The sequence below is a fragment of the Myxocyprinus asiaticus genome, chromosome 34, assembly GCF_019703515.2.
Source record: "Myxocyprinus asiaticus isolate MX2 ecotype Aquarium Trade chromosome 34, UBuf_Myxa_2, whole genome shotgun sequence".
NCBI classification, from domain to species: Eukaryota; Metazoa; Chordata; class Actinopteri; order Cypriniformes; family Catostomidae; genus Myxocyprinus; species Myxocyprinus asiaticus.
Genome location: NC_059377.1, coordinates 36410896 through 36429614, shown reverse-complemented (window position 1 = coordinate 36429614; position 18719 = coordinate 36410896). Strand labels below are relative to the sequence as shown.

At 35.8% G+C, this 18719-nt stretch overlaps 1 protein-coding gene across 4 annotated transcripts; it reads right to left on the bottom strand.

The window, feature by feature from the left end:
- Positions 1-878: 878 nt before the first annotated feature.
- Positions 879-15080, bottom strand: LOC127425611 (DNA-binding protein RFX5-like). Of its 4 annotated transcripts, none has more exons than XM_051671775.1 (10): positions 15037-15080; positions 13597-13741; positions 13338-13371; positions 12188-12270; positions 11879-11998; positions 11570-11686; positions 10886-10964; positions 10528-10726; positions 10343-10437; positions 879-5981 (listed from the first exon to the last, which is right to left on the bottom strand). In XM_051671775.1, exons 2-10 carry the CDS (start codon positions 13686-13688, stop codon positions 4980-4982), a joined length of 1821 nt encoding a protein of 606 aa, XP_051527735.1. In that variant the 5' UTR covers positions 13689-13741; positions 15037-15080; the 3' UTR covers positions 879-4979. The 4 variants fall into 4 exon arrangements, with proteins under 4 accessions (XP_051527735.1, XP_051527740.1, XP_051527741.1 ...); XM_051671780.1 differs by having other exon boundaries at positions 879-5978; XM_051671781.1 differs by having other exon boundaries at positions 11879-11995.
- Positions 15081-18719: the final 3639 nt, after the last annotated feature.

The window sequence follows — 18719 nt, the reverse complement described above, 5'->3', positions numbered from 1 at the left end:
CTTATGGCCCGGTACACTCACTGACATTGCATTTATTTTTTTTCTTTATTTTTCTTCTTTTTTTGGATTTTCCCCCTTTTTCTCCCAATTTGGAATGCCCAATTCCCAATGTGCTTTTAAGTCCTCGTGGTCGTGTAGTGATTCGCCTCAGTCTGGGTGGTGGAGGACGAATCCCAGTTGCCTCCGCGTCTGAGACCGTCAACCCACGCATCTTATCACGTGGCTTGTTGAGCGTGTTGCCGTGGAGGCTTCAAGCCAACCACCGTGGCAACCACGCTCAACTCACCACGCGCCCCGAGAACGAACCACATTATAGCAACCGTTAGGAGTTTACCCCATGTGACTCTACCCTCCCTAGCAACTGGGCCAATTTGGTTGCTTAGGAGACCTGGCTGGAATCACTCAGCACGCCCTCAGATTCGAACTAGCGAACTCCAGGAGTGGTAGCCAGCATATTTTACCCCCGACATTGTGTTTATTAAAGCATATGGGGAGTGCCGTCTTACACGACTTAGTTGAAACCTCTCTACAATAACGCCAATATTCTAATATTGGCTATGGTGTTTAAGACCCGCCTGTTCTGGCACGAAGGTGTCTGCAATATAAACAGGTGCACAAACTACCTAAGCAGCACTTGCCACTGCCGAGCCACCGGTGAGGCCACGCAAGCCGTGGCCCAAATGGAAGCAGCCATATCAGTTGACGGGAGAAACACCCCGCACAGATTTCATTTTCAAAACCTGGTACATGATCCTATAGATCAGCATTCTGACCATAACCTGGCCAAAACTTTTAACAGAAAATATAACTGTAAACAGCTGAGAATATAAGATTTCAGTGTATTTTAAGCATTTATAGTAGTAGAGAAGGGTGAAGTATTCAGAAACACATCATACATTTCTTTTATTAGTGCTGATTTACGAAAATGTGCTCACAGTCAGATTGTTTTTATATGGAAGATGTCCAATTTTACAGTTTTAACATGAAAAAAAATAATACATGAAATACAAAATAAGAAAAGCTTTTCCAAAAGACTTTATGATTTTAAGTACAAAAACAAATAACATACAAGGTGCTGCATTTCATCTTTTTTTTTTTTTACCCTGTGTGCTTTCCGTTAAGAAAATTAAAGTGCAAGACAAACACCAGGGTTCGAATTTTTTTTAAAGAAACTGCGCAAATTCAAACAATTTCCAGATCCAGCCAGGCATACATACATGTCTGACCTTTGTAACAACTTAAAAAAAATGTATTCAATACACAAACCATGCATGGACTGGCTAAACAAATTTGGTTGTAATCAGATTACAGAATCAGACAAATTATAGTAAAAATTACAGGATCAATTTATGGCATATTATTGACACTCACAACAAATGAACATTTATGCAAATTCCACTGGGTTGATATAAAACTCTTATCTCAACTCAAAGCAAAATGTATGCCAGTTAACAATTCTACACTACTCGGTGAAAAGGTAATGTTCTAGACACGACTGCAATTGGTTGCTTTTGATTTTGTCACAATGAAACATAAGAATTACCATCACTTATGTGTAAAAACAAGCGATCATCACCTTGATGCACTTGTGGGATCATAGTGTCATTTTGGTTTTCCTTTGTTTTTGAGGACAACAGTTTTTAGAGCCTTTTACCAAAAAAGTAAACAAAATCTACTTAAGAGCTCCAGAGCTAAATCACAATAAAAAATGCAAAGAAAATGGATATATTCAGAGCACAGTGGTTTGTATGAGGCACCATGTTGTACGGAAATACCTGTGACATTGTACTTGCAACAAAAAACAACAGTATTCATCGATGGACAACTACGAGGCTATGAATATTATATCAATAAGTGTATATATTATTATTATTATTATAATTTGCTCATAAGTTCTTGTACATAAACTTTGCTGCTTCATATCTGATTATTCACACATTGCTCCTAAGTTATTATGCATTTTGTTCACTCTGCCATTTAAATGTTGCAATTAAAAGGCTGATACAGCAAACCAAAATGTTCTAAAACAAATCACTTCATTAACTGTTTTTAGTTTATTAAAGGTATAGTTAACCCAAAAAAAAAAAAAAAAAATTGGCATCAATTTTTATCGATAACTGACAGCCTCAGTTACCATTCACTTATATTATATGGAAAAGAGTTACAAAGAAAAAAAGTGTCTGAGGCTGTTAGTCCCTAACATTCTGGCTACCATCTTTTTTTCTTTTTTATCACTTTAATGTAATTTAATATGTGATTTTAAATCAAGGGTGAGATGCAACATTAGTATTAAAATGCGAAGACTGTAAAAGTTTCCCATTTGTAACATTAAAAGTTAATCGTGCCATGGAAAAAATAAACACTCATAAAAAAACAATAACAGCACCCTGCCAATATCACACTGTACCAGATGAAACCTCCTTTAATTATGAGAAGGGATTCATATGACACAACTTTGAGCAAATTAAGCAGCCGTGTTTCTAAGTTATGGGATTGTAAATGTTGTGTCTACTACATACATAACATCCTCATCACAAGACTTCACATAATTATGCTGATGCACAGTAGCAGGCTGTTGTTCTGCTACTTATGTACAGAGACCATAAGTACCTTGATGATTCTACCCAGAATAAGCACCATCAAGCAGCCAACGTTAAGTGCATTCAAACTGCTGACTGGGTGAAATTGCTGCAATGTGATTCACAATCATTTTCTTTGATAGTTCAACCCGTTTCGCTTTTTTAAAGCACCATTACTCAATAGTAAAATCCTCCAACTTACTCATCTACCATCTTGCATATAACTACAACATTTGAATAAATATCAACATCTGACTCAGAAACTCTTTATAAATAATTGGATTGGCTTTATTTTTTTATGTAAATTAAGTGCCTATTAAATTTCCTTTGTATGGATGCCCGTTACCGCAATGTAATTATCTCAAAATAATGACAAATGTCAAAATAATGGGATACTAACTCAAAATAATCATGTTATCTCAAAATAGTGCTGATAAGAGCTGGATTTTTTATTTTATTTGATGCGGTGGAAACAGGCTTTGACTACCAACAACCTCTGTTGAGCTGAAGTCTTCATAATAATTTATATTTTTCATTTTATAGCCTTTCAAAACCTCTGATTTTAACAAAGAACATCAAACCATATGCAGAAAAGCATTTATATTTCATCTGTTTAATACATTATTAGAATTAAAACTATTACTACAAAATATTTTCACATTTGCGTTTTTTAATTCTTTGGGAAGAATTTAATTCATATACAAGAATAGTATACGAGTCTGTTTTGGGCATAATCTGCAATTAGAATAACACAATTGTAATTTTAAACGATGGGCTTTTAGCTAAGATCAAGTGAAGTATCTGTAACAAATACAAAAAATATTTTTAAGGCTACAAAATGAAAAGGCAGAAATATCCTTTAAAACACTGTCAACTAACTCAACTAGAGGTTGTTGAGGCTCAAGCTCAGTAAAATTTGAATAAATAAATAATTAGCACAAATTCCAGTTAGAAATTAAAATAATAATATAATCAAATTTCAGAAATGTATCTTAACATCTTAACTGCTAATAATTTTTTACATGTTTTTAGGGTGACAGTGCACACTTTACTAATAACTAATAATAATAATATTTCATAGTGGCAATACAGTGGTGATGGCTATACATTTGGAAAATAAAACATTTTAACTTATTTCCGGTACGCTTAACCTATGAAGATATCTTTTCCGGCTTACGGATAAACTTTTAACATCTGTTAAGTGCTATTTTTTTGCTGTAAGAGTACCACTAGTTAGACATAAATACAGTGTGTTTTGAGAATAATCCAGACATCAAAGCCTCATTTGCATATTTTTGTTTTATGCACATAAACATTGCACCATCTGAACCAGGAGAGTGTTTTCTTGACCTTCACAACAGCAACTCAATGTAGTCATTTAGAAATTGTATATATATCTGTTATTTGCAACATTAATAAGTTAAAACTTGAACATGTAAATAATACCCAATCATTGGGTAAGGGAAGGACTTAAGGTGGTTGTAAGCTTTTAGAACCCTGAAGTTACAAACCCGTAATACCACTCTTTGTCATCTGAACATCTAGAATAAAAACTCTCAAATGTCTCGATTCATGTTTAAACTTGCAAAGACGGATAGAGCAATAGAAAATAAACTGCACTCTTATGGCACTGAAAATGGGGACAGACAGCACTGACGAATAGTAAACAGTTCCTTGGTAACTAACTACGATGAATTACATTTTTTAGATGTCCCTCATTTGACATTTACATCAGAGACCAAAACTGAGCTAGACCAGATTGGACTTTTATTTTTGAGTATATCTGTACATTTCCCTGCCAATTTAATCTTCGACTACAATTTGATTGAAATGCATTAAAATTCACTCCAATATACATCCTTCTTGGAAACAAAGTGATACATTTTTCTAGGTCTATTTGTTTTAAGCCACTTAGATGTACAATTAATAATCTCTTAAACAACACTCCTGGAAACTTCAGGAATTAATGGTGCATTCACATCATGTTGTGAAACTCATACTGTAATTACAATGAAAACTCACAGTTTTATGAAAGTTGCAGCGGCTGTTTCGAATCTTGGATGACATCGCCATGTTGAACCTCGGAGTTGTAATTTCCTAATTATGGTAATTTCAATATGAGGTGACTGCAGCAAAACTTTAAAATGTTAATATTAAAAATGAACGTGTAGTTACTGTTTGAAGGCGTTTTGTTAAAGCACAATTGCCAATTGCAATAACAACAGATTGTTCTTGCTCACTGCCTCATGACACCCTACAGAAAGCAGACATACCCAATCAAACTCAGCCAAAATGGTACACCTCAGTTTGACCCAAAAACTAGTATGCAATGCACTGGAAGGCAATGCACATCTTAATCATGGTGTTTCCAAGTCTCCATGAATGGCTGATGTGCTGCAGCTATGGGGCATCTGTTTTCGGAGTTTCTCCAGACAAGGAGCCAAATGAGCTGGAGATGCCTGCCGAGTTCAGCATGGAATCGACCTGTGGCTCCACAGGAGTCAGAGTAATTTCAACTTCTCCTCTGTCTTCTAACAACGTTGGTGGAGGGAGGTATGAGATGGCGGTTTGTGGCACTTCTTGGAGAGTAGGTCTTCCCTCTCTACATAGTGGTGCTCGCTGGATGACCATACCCCGACTCAACTCGTAACTGGGTTGGTTGGGCCCTGGTAGTATCAAGACAGACTGTTGCTTCTCGGGTTCTGGTGCAGGTTGACATTGCACCACTACACCCCTACGCTCAATGTCTGACACTTCCTGGACAGCAGGAATTTGGCCAAGAACCAGGCTTTGCTGGTCCTGGAACAAGATTTCCACCATATGTGAAGATGTGGCTGGCATACAGGAAGCTGAAGCCTTCTGGATTACTCCTCTTGAGAGCAAAGCTGGATTTGGAATTGTGGTTTGGGCTGACAGTACTTGTGCTGCTGCATCTTCTGGTCTTTGCTTTCTGGGTCGTCCTCTTTTGCGTTTAAAAGCAACACCAGCAGAGCCAGAGGCTGAAACTGAGGAGGAGGAGTCAGGGCCCCTCTTAGGGGCGGGTGCTCGTGCTCTCTGGACCACCGGTGTCGGAGCAGCGGAAGTCGCAACCGTGACTGATGTTTTGTCACGTTCTGGGTACGAAAGACTCATGCCTGATGGCAGAATCATAACGGGGACAGTGCCACCTGGTTGAGATGGTATAGTTGCAACTGTGATGGGCAAAGTGACTTGAACGTTGCCCGAATCAGCAGGAGTGAGACACGGTGGGGAGGTTTTCTCCGGAACCGTGCCCCTGGGAAGGAGCTGGGGCAACTTCTTCATGAAGGCCTCTACCCGAGCAGACTCCAGCTTGTTGGTTGTTTTTTCACTAACCTGTTGCTTATTAGATGTCAGCTGTTCCACAGCATCTTTCTCCTTCTGCTGCCAAAAACATCAAAACAATACTTTTTTTTCCCCCAAAGTACAATATATACCATCCATTGTATTCACTATTGCTAATATATGAAAAACGTACAGTCAGACAAGTTTTTAAAACACAAAATAAACCCATACAGAAAGATCAGACTAGAGGTTGACTGATAGTGGATTTAGCCGCTACCGATAACTAAGGTGGTGGGAAAGGCCGATAACCGATGAATTGTCCAATAGTTTTTCAAACTGATTTTTAGAATGTAAGAATTTTTTTTTTATTCTTTCTTTATTATGGCGGGCAAAGACAAACAGTCCAAATTGAATAAAACCCCAGATGCAGTTTTTTGTTCAACCAAAATCTTAAAAATAACTAGAAAAAATAAAGATTTGGTACATAACGTGGGACTTTTAAGTATAAACAAGCCTGAAACACACTGGGGACTCTGATTTTGAAATGACTAAATGATGAAAAAACTAACAGCATCTATCGACAGATTTTTGCAGATAACCGATAGTTCTAAAAACCAGCTATCAGCACCAATTAATCGGTAAAACCGATATATCGGTCTACCTCTAATCAGGACCCCAACGGAAAGTGGAGGGGTTGAAGGGGTTTATTTTGATATAATGACTGGCTGACTGTACATTTTGCCACTTATTACATGATGAATTAACGTAATTAAAGGAATATTCCGGAGTCAATACAAGTTAAGCTCAATTCAAAGCATTTGTGGCATAATGTTGCTTAACACAAAAATGAATTTCGACTGCTCTCCTTTTCTTTAAAAAAAAGCAAAAATCTATGTAACAGAGGCACTTACAATGGAAGTCAATGGGGCCAATTTTTGGAGGGTTTAAAAAGGCGGAAATGTGAAGCTTATAATTTTATAAAAGCACTTATATTAATGTATTATTTGAGCTGTAAAGTTGTTTATATTTTCAATTTAACAGTCATTTTAGGGTTCATTATGGTCAGTTTACGGTTTGTTGACATTACATCGTCATGGCTTTAACTTTACACAGAAAAGGTAAGTAAACAATTTCATCACACTAAAATCATGTTAACACGCAGAGGTGGGTAAAGTATCCAAAAACTGTACTCAAGTAAAAGTACAATTACTTTAAAAAAAAAATAATTACTCAAGTAGATGTAAAAATACTAACATAAATAATTACTTGAGTAAGAGTAAGAAAGTATCCAATTAAAAGAGTACTTAAGTAGTGAGTAACTTTCACAAATGTCATAATGGATGTTTACTCCCCTATATTCCATTACATAATACACATTGAACATGTATTATAGAATTATTATTAATGAAAATTCTGTCATCATTCACCATTGTGTAGTTCTAAACCCGTATGACTTTCTTCCATGCAAAACAATAAGGAGATATTAGACAGAATTTTTGCCTGAGTCGCTATTTACTTTCAGTGAATGTTTTTTTTTCTCCAGATTTTGAAAGTGAATGGTGACCGAGACTGTCAGTCCCTAACATTCTGTCTAACATATTTTGTGTTCCACATAATACAAAGTGTCACACTGGTTTGGAACAACATGAGGGTAGGGAAATTATGATAGAACATAAAATTATGGCTGAGCTATCACTTTAAAGATAGTTTACACAAAAATGAAAATTCTCTCATTATTTACTCACCCTCATGACATCCCAGATGTGTATGACTTTCTTTCTTCTGCAGAACACAAATTAAGATTTTTAAAAGAATATTTTAGCTCTGTAGGCCAAAAGGTTGATGCTCCAAAAAGCACATAAAGGCAGCATAAAAGTAATCCATAAGACTCCAGTAGTTAAAGCCATATCTTCAGAAGTGATATGATAGGTGTGGGTGAGAAACAGGTCAATGTCATTTTTTGCTAGACAGCAGGGGGCGATATGCAGAGAAGAATGTGAATCACCAAAAACACAAGAAGAAGAATGTGACTCATCCACACCTATCACATCGCTTCTGAAGATACTGATTTAACCACTGGAGTTTTATGGATTACTTTTATGCTGACTTATTTGATTTTGTTTTAGCTTTAAAATGTTGCCACCCATTCACTTGCATTGTATGGACCAAAAGAGCTGAAAAATTATTCTAAAAATCTTCATTTGAGTTCAGCAGATAAAAGAAAGACATACACATCTGGGGTGGCAAGAGGGTGAGTAAATAATGAGAACTGTAATTTTTGGGTGAACTATCCCTTTAAGGGCTCTTGTCAGATCTGGGTGAATTTGTCAATAAGAGGAGTTTGGAAACATTTCTAGTAAGTAATACAGTGAAAATATGAAAATGTCCCACAAGGACATTATATATAATGCTGAAATATAAACCAAAGCAAGATTATGTTTTATTAATGCCTACTTTTGCTATTTCATAGCTTTTAAAGTCCTGTGTGGATTCTTATTTCAGTGTAGTTACAGTTTTCAGTGTCAAAAGAATGTAGATCATTCGTTCTGTACAGCAGTACCGCCGCTCTCTAAATGCAGAGTACGCAGCCTAGTGCGTAGGGCACCAACCCCGGTCGTGCAACACTCGCTGTGTCTGAAACCGCCCCCTATCCACTATATAGTGCACTATTTTGGGTGTCTGAATTCTGAGTGAGCCACTTGTTCCCTACTTTTATTCACTCATTATTACCCACAATGCACTCTAATTTCAAGTGTACATTTGATGTGCACTCAACGATGGTTAATTGCCCACAATCCACCACGGGGAAGACATGCGAGCTGGGAGTTATTGCTTCCTTCACTTCTCCAATGTTTTATTTCATGCTGAATGTAGTAAATTACTTTTTGACAAATCATTACTTGATTAAAATAACATAACATATAGAGAGGCAAAACATACAGATACATTTTAAAATGTACTCTTTATTTGATTAAATGTTTACTCTTTATATTAACACACAGTATATATTAAAAATGACAAACAGAATGAAGATTTATTGTATTAATACATTATTTAATAAGAATAACAAGTAAGGCCCAAGTATTTTAAATTTTGATATGTGACGCTCGGTGTATAAGTCAGAGCCCAAATCACTCATTTCGTTCACTTACTGCTGAGATATAGTGCACTAACTGCCATTCACTATATAGGAAATAGTGAATGAGTGAACGATTTCGAACACAGCCAGTCTCTCTTCGCCATATGATCACCTCGCACCCGCACATCTCTCACACGCTGTGCACACGCAGAAATGCTGTCTGTTCACGCTCCAGTTGTCAATCACGCAAATGGCAGAGCAAAAGGTGTTTATTTACACTTAACTTGGATGTTTACATGGATTTATAGTTAATCCGCCTGAAGTAGCTGCGATAGTTTCCAGTACCCCCGCAAGGGCGCGGGGTAAATGCGTAAATACTGCTCATGACATGCGGGTCGTGGGACAAAGTGCACTGATATATTGCTGCACTGATTTAAAATGTACACTTAAAAACTGATGTCATAAGAGCCCATATTTACAGAATCACCCTGAAAACGACCATCACCATGACACAGAAAAGCCCGCGTTAGGATTAGAGCCAAAACTTACCTCAGCGTGCTGCCTTAAGTTGGAGCTGTGATTTAAATCTTGAAATATCAGCTTGTCTTGGTGTTAAATGAAGGCATTGCATGACTAAACTATTATTTTTTTCACTGTGCGGAGCGAAGAAAGTGTGAACTTCCGCTCTCGTAAAAGTCCCATTCAATAATCTCTCAATATATTACACATTAATTAAAATTAAACCAAGTAATGTAACAACAGGAACGCCACCCATTGTAAAGAAGTAAAAAAAATTCATTAGAAATTTACTTGAGTGGGAGTAAAAAGTAACCCACTTTCAAACCTACTCTAAAAGTAATTTTTATTTTCAAAAAGTAAATGTAACGGAGTAAATGTAGCGTGTTACTACCCACATCTGTTAACACGCATATTGTTTATGTCTTGTGGCTATACTTCCTAAAAAGTATTTTAACATTAAAAAATTGGCCCCATTCAATTCTATTGTAAGAATTTTGCTTTTTTTTTTTTTTTTTAAGAAAAGGAGGGGCAAGTCAAAGTAAAATTTTGTGGTAATCAACATTATTGATTGAGCTTAACTTGTATTGATCCCGGAATATTTCTTTAAATGGTAATGAAATATTAATTAAAGTTGAAATTATTTTATTCTGTGAGAAGAGACTGTGAGTGATATGTAGGAAATTGGTTGCTTGGGACAGCAAAATTATAGTTAAGTGGTTATTATACAATAATATTTAACCAAAGAATGCAATTGACCAAACAGAATCAAGTATTTCAGAGAGCCGTCTAATATTCTTTTGGTTCATATCTGCATAGCATATCTTGTTTAAAATTAGAAAGACAGATTTCAGATCTGCAATACCTTATTTTCCACACTGCCACTATCTTCCTCTGTTCCACCTGCTCGGGAAGCTGCAGGAATCTTTTTGATTACCTTATGAGGTTTGGAAGGTCCACCTATGAGAACCGTAAGATCCATAAAATGAGCTTTATCTTCTCACTCCCTGTAGCAAAAAATTTTTTTCATCTTAGAAATGATTGAAGTACCTGCCAGAGCAGCTGAGGTGACGAGCTCGGCTTGGCTGCAGCGTGGGTTGACAATGTGTTCCTGCACAAGGAAGCGCGCAATCTCCACTACTGTGTCAAAAGAGCGCTTCAGGATCTTCTGAGCCCAGTCACAGATGAGCTCACAAGCTGCTTCAGTAACCTCTTGCTTGTAGGTTTGCACCAGTTCAGTCAATTCAGACTGCAGGTGGGCACATAAACCAAATAAATAAGCAAACATATCTGTTTTTCTTTTTTCTTCAGACTAATAACCCATATTATCTATAATTGATACCAGAAAACTATTTAGTGCTGTGGAGGCAATTAAGAGCAAAAGTCAGTAATGAAAAAACAATCATACCGGGTCATTTTTGAGGTCCAGGTTGGGCAGTAACGGCATGTTTAGCACGGTTTTTCTACGTATCCCACTATAGCAGTATGTGCCGGCAAGTATGTCAAGGAGCACTACACAATGCATTGTGCTTTCTCAAGTTCACACCAATCCTCTTTTCACTTAAATGAGTATCAGTATAAGACAGTGTGGAGTGGTGGTGGCATAGTGGATTAAAGCACTGAACTGATAAGCAGAAGGTTATTGGTTCAATCCCCACAGCCACCACCATTGTGTCCTTGAGCAAGGCACTAAACTCCAGGTTGCTCCAGGGGGATTGTCCCTGTAATAAGGGCACTGTAAGTCGCTTTGGATAAAAGTGTCTGCCAAATGCATAAATGTAAAATGTAAGACATAGGACAACATTGCATTAATTTGACAAAGCATTAAGACATTGTAAAACTGCTTCCAGACTAAACCATTACTGTCTATAAATGTTTCAAGAGTGTTGCCTGCTACAATGTGTGACACATGAAGTGTAGAAACTCATTTTACAAACTCCTCTTTTAAACACCTCCACTGTTGTTCACATGCATTTTAATGAAATTGTGCCAAACTTGCCACCACTTTAAAGCCATTAATTGTTCTTAAAACTATTTTAGGGTTAAGTGTTTGTCTTTGTCAAAATAAAAGTAATCCGAGGCAAAAGGATATTTGGACTGTCCTCTTCCACCCAGTCTTCGTGCTTTAATGTTAGGGAAGATGTCTCGGATGATTTTGCCAAAGTTTGCTGCACTTAGAGGCCGATGTTGTAAATTGTCACAGTGCTTCCTGTTTGGATATAAAAGGGTGTATAAATATTGTATTTTGAAGAGGATTGCAAGCGTATATAGGAAAAACTGTAACAGATAATGGACACCTAAAAGCCCTTGAAAACAAGGCAGGCTGTAAGCACTAGTAGCTATTAGCACAAGCAAATCAGCCTTGATGACTTGCGTGGATGTTTTGCACCCCAATTCTCACCGGTACGTCTCGTAAACATCTTGTTTAGGCAGGCAGGTGTCAGGATGTTCTTCCAAGTGGCTACGAATCCAGTTGCAGGTGTGAAGCTGGTCTGCTGTGTTGACCGAGTTTGAGTCACTGCTGATGCACACAGGGAAGCAGAAAAAATCTTGTTATATTTGCCTTATTGTTAGCTAGGTTTATAGTAGTGAATAAAGTGTAACTATTTTGATAAAATGAACAACCTCAAACATTTACATTTGCTACTCAGAATTGATAGCAAATTTACTGATCCAAGTACATGAGCACATGTGATTTTATGAACAGTACCTCTTCTCTCCTGCACTTGGACCTGAGGGTAACTGTAGATAAAGGTAGAGCTTGTCATTGTCAGAGAAACGCTGAACATCTTCCTGAGGAGAGATATCACAGACAAGCACATTATGAAAGTGAGATATTATATCATAAGAGAGGATGATACCAGTAAGATTTAACACAATAATGAGATTCAGTAACCACAGTTATAACTAAATATAAACATGAAAGGTTCTATTAGACTGCTAATATAAATACTGTACAGTAAGTTCAACAATGCCTATCAACTTTGTGCCTTTGAGCAAGATATTAAAGAGTTGTTACAGCATTCATACTATAGCTAACTAAAAATGTGTTTTTATTTTTGTATAACTTAAAGGTATAGTTCACCCAAAAAGGAAAATTCTCTTATTTAAACCCTCCTGCCATCCCAGATTTTTGCAGTACACAAACAAAGATTTTTAGAAGAATATTTCAGCTCTCTAGGTTCATATACATAATGCAAGTGTAAGGTGGCCAAAACACTGAAGCTAAAAAAAGAACATAAAGGCAGCATAAATGTAATCCATAAGCCTCCAGTGGTTTAATCCTGTTAAATCTTCTGAAGCAATCCAATCAGTTTTGGGTGAGAACAGACCAAAATATAACTCCTTTTTCACTATAAATCATGACATCTGCAGTCTCCTTGGCGATCATGATTTCAAGCTCGATTACACTTCCAAGCACCATCTAGCGCTCTGTGCATGCATTGAGCCCTAGGAAGTTTAATCAAGCATGAAATCATGATCCTGCCTAACCACTGCAATGAAAATATGTACAGTGAAAAAGGAGTTATATTTTGATTTGTTTTCGCCAAAAATGAATTGGATCGCTTCAGAAGACATGGATTAAACCACTGGAGTCTGATGGATTACTTTTATGCTGCCTTTATGTGCTTTTTGGAGCTTCAAAGTTTTTTTTCACCATTCACTTGCACTGTATGGACCTAAAGAGCTGAGGTATTCTTCCAAAAATCTTTGTTTTTGTTCTGCAAAAGAAATAAAGAAATACACATCTGATAAATGATGAGAGAATATTTTGGGTGAACTATCCTTTTAAATAGGCTGCATTTTATAATTTCAAAGAGCTGAAATGTCATTATGGTTTTACCCTCTATGAAACTTACCAAAATTTTGTCCACTTTGCCCTGCACATTTTTACTGTGAAAAAAAAGAGACCTTTTCAATGTGGGAAAAGATTAAACATTTATGGCTTCACAATTTATGCTATGCATTATGCACAATTAAATATCTTTGAAAGTTCTTATTCCATGTTACCCTAAACCTTTTTTCTCAAGTTAAAATGTAGCCTATGTGATGTATCACCTTTACTGGAAGCAAAGAATTAAGAGAGGCATGACATCGTAAAAAATGAATATTTCTTACGAAATGTTGTTTTTGAGTTTCTGCAGTAGCATGCTGGGCTCCGTCTCCCCCTCCCCAGCTGAGGCATCTGCCTTTAAGTGATCTTCTGCCATGTCTCAACCACGTAGGAGTGGTAAACTGCATTCAGGACCCTCCTGGACTTGTTCTAGGATATGACACAGACATTACTATGGCATATGTATCTGCACTAGTTTTTTAACTGAACTCCATTATATAAAATTCTATATTGTTATTTGAGTAATGTGATTTACTGCATGAAGCAAAAAACTGTTCAAGTCAACTAGATGTAGTTTTCATGGCTTGTCTTATACCATTCCCTTGCAGGTAAGAGCTAACTTAACTTCAGCTATCAGTTCCACATTAAGTTTTAAAACAGTTCCCTTTTTATTTGTATAAAATAGTGAATTGTTTAATGTGAACATCAAAATTACAAAAAATGTGGCAAGAATGCATATTAAAAAATTATCTTAACACCTAGTCACAGGCAATCTTACAATTTGTCATATGACAGTGAATGGTAATCAATCTCACTAACATTTTAGGCTATATTTACTCATATGCTGCTGATTTTTTTTCTTTCCAGCAACAATAAACACAAAATTACACCACGCAAGCGCCTAATTTGGACACTTCAAAACGCACAAGATATTTTTCACATTTTGAAAATACAGCCACTCATGAAACTGTTGTCAGGTCAATCGGCTAGCGACCATGCCCAAATACTGCAGGGATTTTTTTTTTCATTCCCTAGTCTAGACATATCCTCATATTCAGCACACATGCGCTCAATTGATGGAGATCATGAATATAAGATTATTATAACCTGTTTAATGCGTGATTTATCTGAAACATGACCAGTATTTCTGAGATCAACATCCACGTGGACCCATTTGTGGGTGTGTTATTAACCAACCAGCCGCTACATGAACTTATAGATTATTAATGATAAAAGCACATTTTGTTCCAAATTAACCAAATTCTTAAGAAGCTGCTCACTGATCACCAGTAATGTGCCTTTAGCTCATTGTAGCCTGGTAAATCGAACATGACTTAGCATCTAATATGCTAACACGAGCCCAAGCAGGCCAATAGACATCGATTTAACGAACAGACTAAATTAAGTGTTATTTTACAACTATATCTTATAATTTAGCGATATAATTTGTAAACATAATTTACTATTACTGTAATATATATATATATATATATATATATATATATGCACGAGCTAACTAACGTGAATAGCATTAGCAATGACAGCTGCTATAGAACTAGCTAGCCTCACTTGTGCGCCTCAAAAACCTTCGATTATTAAATTAACATATCGAAACCGTTTCATAATCTATACCCATATTAATTGTACAATGTTTACCTAGTGCCACATGCCATGTAAATACAAAATAGTTGTACCGTTAATTTTATAAACGAATAAGAAACTACCTGAGACAAATATAGAGCAAAAATCCCCTTTCGGCTTATTTTGTGATTGGACGACTGTTTTATGTCTGCCTGACTACAAAGCAAAGCTCAACGATGATTGGCTGGTCTGAGCCATCCTACTTGGAAACAGAATGAAAACGCGATTTGATTGGTTAAGGGTTTTGTTCGCAAAAAAAAAAAAAAAAAAAAAAAAAAAAAGAGAAACCCCCTTAATATTCTGACTATAATTTTTGTGTATATTTTCTTGAAATAAAACACCTGTCATTGGCCTCACAATAACAGGCGTATTCTTATAGCGTACGAAAAGCATATTAAACGTTGCTATGGTTGTACTAACACTGAATATGTGTCATACAATAAAGCAGTAATACTAAATATCGCTTTTTACAAGGCACTTAATGTAACAATCCAAATTTTAGGACTATTTTTTAATTTAAATTGCCACATTTTGTCATCTGTGCGTAATCTCTTGACGCGTTTTTAAAGAGTAGTAGTAAATCACTTGTACTGCAATGTGTTGCTTCACTTCGCTGACTTCCACTGACAGTTTTCATTAAGAATCTACTTAATATAAATATTTTCAACTTGTCTGTGGGTTTTTCATAATAGTAAGTCTATCACTACAACCTTTTATCAATAACTAACTAGCTCTACTCAACCATAGGGAAACAAAAAGAGCCACTTCTCAATTAAAACTTCTTTTTATTATTAGGGACCAAGCACCGAAGTTGCTTTGGCACCTATTGTTTTCGTTATTATTATTATTATTATTATTATTAATCCTCCCCAATGGGAGTCTATGGCAGCCCATAGAACCATACATAGGAAAGTGATGAAATTTGGCACAATGATAGGGGTGGTCATTTTGGGGTCTCTAGGACATACGCTATAGCGCCACCACCATGTCAAAAATTCACTTTTCTTTTGTGCGTATATTTTTAACCATTTGTCCTAGAGACATAATTCTTTTTTGTCTGATTTCTCTCCTCTTGATGATTCCAATGGACCCCTTACATTAAAACTCCACCTATTACAGTAGCCGCCATCTTGGATTATGATGTTTATAGTTTTTTCCCCTACTGTTTCTTCAAAGTTTGTCCGATTTTCCTAAACAATGGCTCAAATAATTCTCCAGAATGAGCCGCACAAAACGAATCATACTGAAAATTGATTTTCTACTTTGTTGAAAAGTTACGCAAGCACATATTTTACGAGGTGGCTGTGAAAACGGATTTGAGGCTGTATCTCAGCAACCCTTTGTCCTATTGAAACTAAACTTGGTATGCTTCATGAGGACCATGGTCTGAGGCACCTACAAAGTTTCGTGACAGCGCTACCTATGGGTCAAAAGATGTGAAAAATTGCACTTTTTGCCCATAACTTTTTAACCGTATGCCTTAAAGTCGTGATGGTGTCTGTTGATTCCTCGGATCATGCAGATTTCAGTGATACCAGTTTTTCCCATATTGGCCATACTGCCTCTCCACCATATTGACATTTATTACAAAATTATATATCTTTTAAATACATTGTCTGATTTCAAAGAAAATTGGTATGCATCATTTATATCATGTCCTCCTGATACTTAAGCAGTTTGGAGATAGCGCCACCTATAGTTCAAAAGATAACCTACACTGTGCTGACTTCAACCTCAGGAAGTCTCTTTACCACTCATTAGTCAAGGCAACTGAGTGTCTCAGTGTATTGGTTTATAGTTCAAAAGGTTGTGAGTTTGCATCCCAACCTCTACAAGGCATTCTGTAATTTGGGTGATTTTTGTATATTGGTTAATTTATGGTTGCCTGACTGTTCCACAATCAAATTCTGAATTTGATCTCTGTTGAAAAGTTACATGAATACAAAGTCAGTCATATTGACTGTTGTGCTTGGCTGTATAATATAATAATATAAAAATAAAAAATAAAAACTTATTAGCATAGTATGTTCCTTTTGGTGGCTGTCACGTTTGATCCCCACCACAGCCAGTGTAGTTCTGTAGATTTTGTATTGTGCAACTGAATGGAGGCTGGGCTTTTCCCCAATCAAATGCTGATTTGCATCTTTGTTGAAAAGTTACATAAATATAAAGTTGATCATGGTAAAGGCTGTGCTCAGCTGTGATTCATCTAAGCTTGGTATGTCTTTGATGCTTGGAAATGTTGTGGCTTTGTGGTGCTGTGACTAGCACACTAAATGAGGGAATGAGAAGTCATGGGTTTTTTTTTTTTTTTTTTTAATTACAGAACAAGAACACTTACAACAAAATATACATACAATGATCACAATGAACTCTGATACAATTATAGTAGCAACAAAAAGTAAAATTATAAAGAAAGAAAAAACAATAACAAATAATAATAATTAACCAAATAAAACCAGGGGATCAATGAATTAACAAGAGAAAAGGTTTCAAGTATTCTATACATTCGTTTTGCCTTTTTATTTCTTATATCTTTTAGAGTCTCAATATAATGCATCAGTTCAGTTTTAAATGGTATGATGTTAGGTTTATTGTTTGCCCATTTTTGTTTGTGTATATGGTATTTTCCATATATAATTAACAGATTTATCACCAAATTTTGTTCCAAACTCTTATTCTTAAATAATAAAAATATATCTTTACCAGTTAGTCGAATCTTTATTTTGTGTGTTTAAGTATTAAATATTCAATATCAATCCAAAAAAGTTGGGTAAACACACATTCAAAGAATAAGTGTTTTATGGATTCTTCCTCTAAGTCACAAAAAACACATGTAGTCTTCGTGTCCTTAAAAAATCTTGAGACTACTTGTCTCACTGGGTAAATTAAATGAATAATTTTATATGTGACTTCTTTAACTTTATTGGTGAGACAGTATTTACTAGGTAACTTCCAGACCTTTTTCCATTCAATCTGATTATACAATGAATTCCAAAATGGTTTGCATTTAGGTAACGATGTATTTCTGCATATTTTTTTTATAAATAAGTTGTTAAATTTTTTATCTAAAATCTCCACACCATTAATACTTATCTGAGTATTATATACAGAAATACACTCAGAGGATATATCACCCGATAAGAGTTGAATAAGGCCACCAGGAATGGCATCAAAAACTATTGCAAACTCTTTAGCAGTCACCGGAATCTTATAGTAATTAAGGAATTCACAATAATTAAAAAGTTGTCCATTACTCTTAAATAACTGTCTCACCAGTACAATACCGTTATCATACCAGTTTCTAAAAAATAAAGATTTGTTTTTAAACACAATATTCTTGTTATTCCATATTACAGATTTGTGTGGAGAGAAGTTATGTTTATAAATGAGCATCCATAACAAAAAAGCCTGTCTATGAAAACCAGATAGCTTTATCGGAACCTTGTTTACATCAAAATTACATCTCAAAAAAAATTCCAAACCTCCCAACTTTCCAAAAATCAGGTCAGGTATAATGTTCCATATTTTGTCTTTAAAGCATAAATAATTCTTTATCCATTTATTCTTAAATACGCAATTAGCAGTATTAAAATTAAGTACATTCAGACCACCTTCTTCAATTGGATTGCATAGAATTGTCTTTTTTAAATAGTGCGGTCTGTTCTTCCAGATGAAATTAAACAAAACAGTATCTACTTCTTTTATAACTGATTGTGGAACGTCTAATGCAAGAGCTGTATAAACTAAGCGCGATAACCCTTCA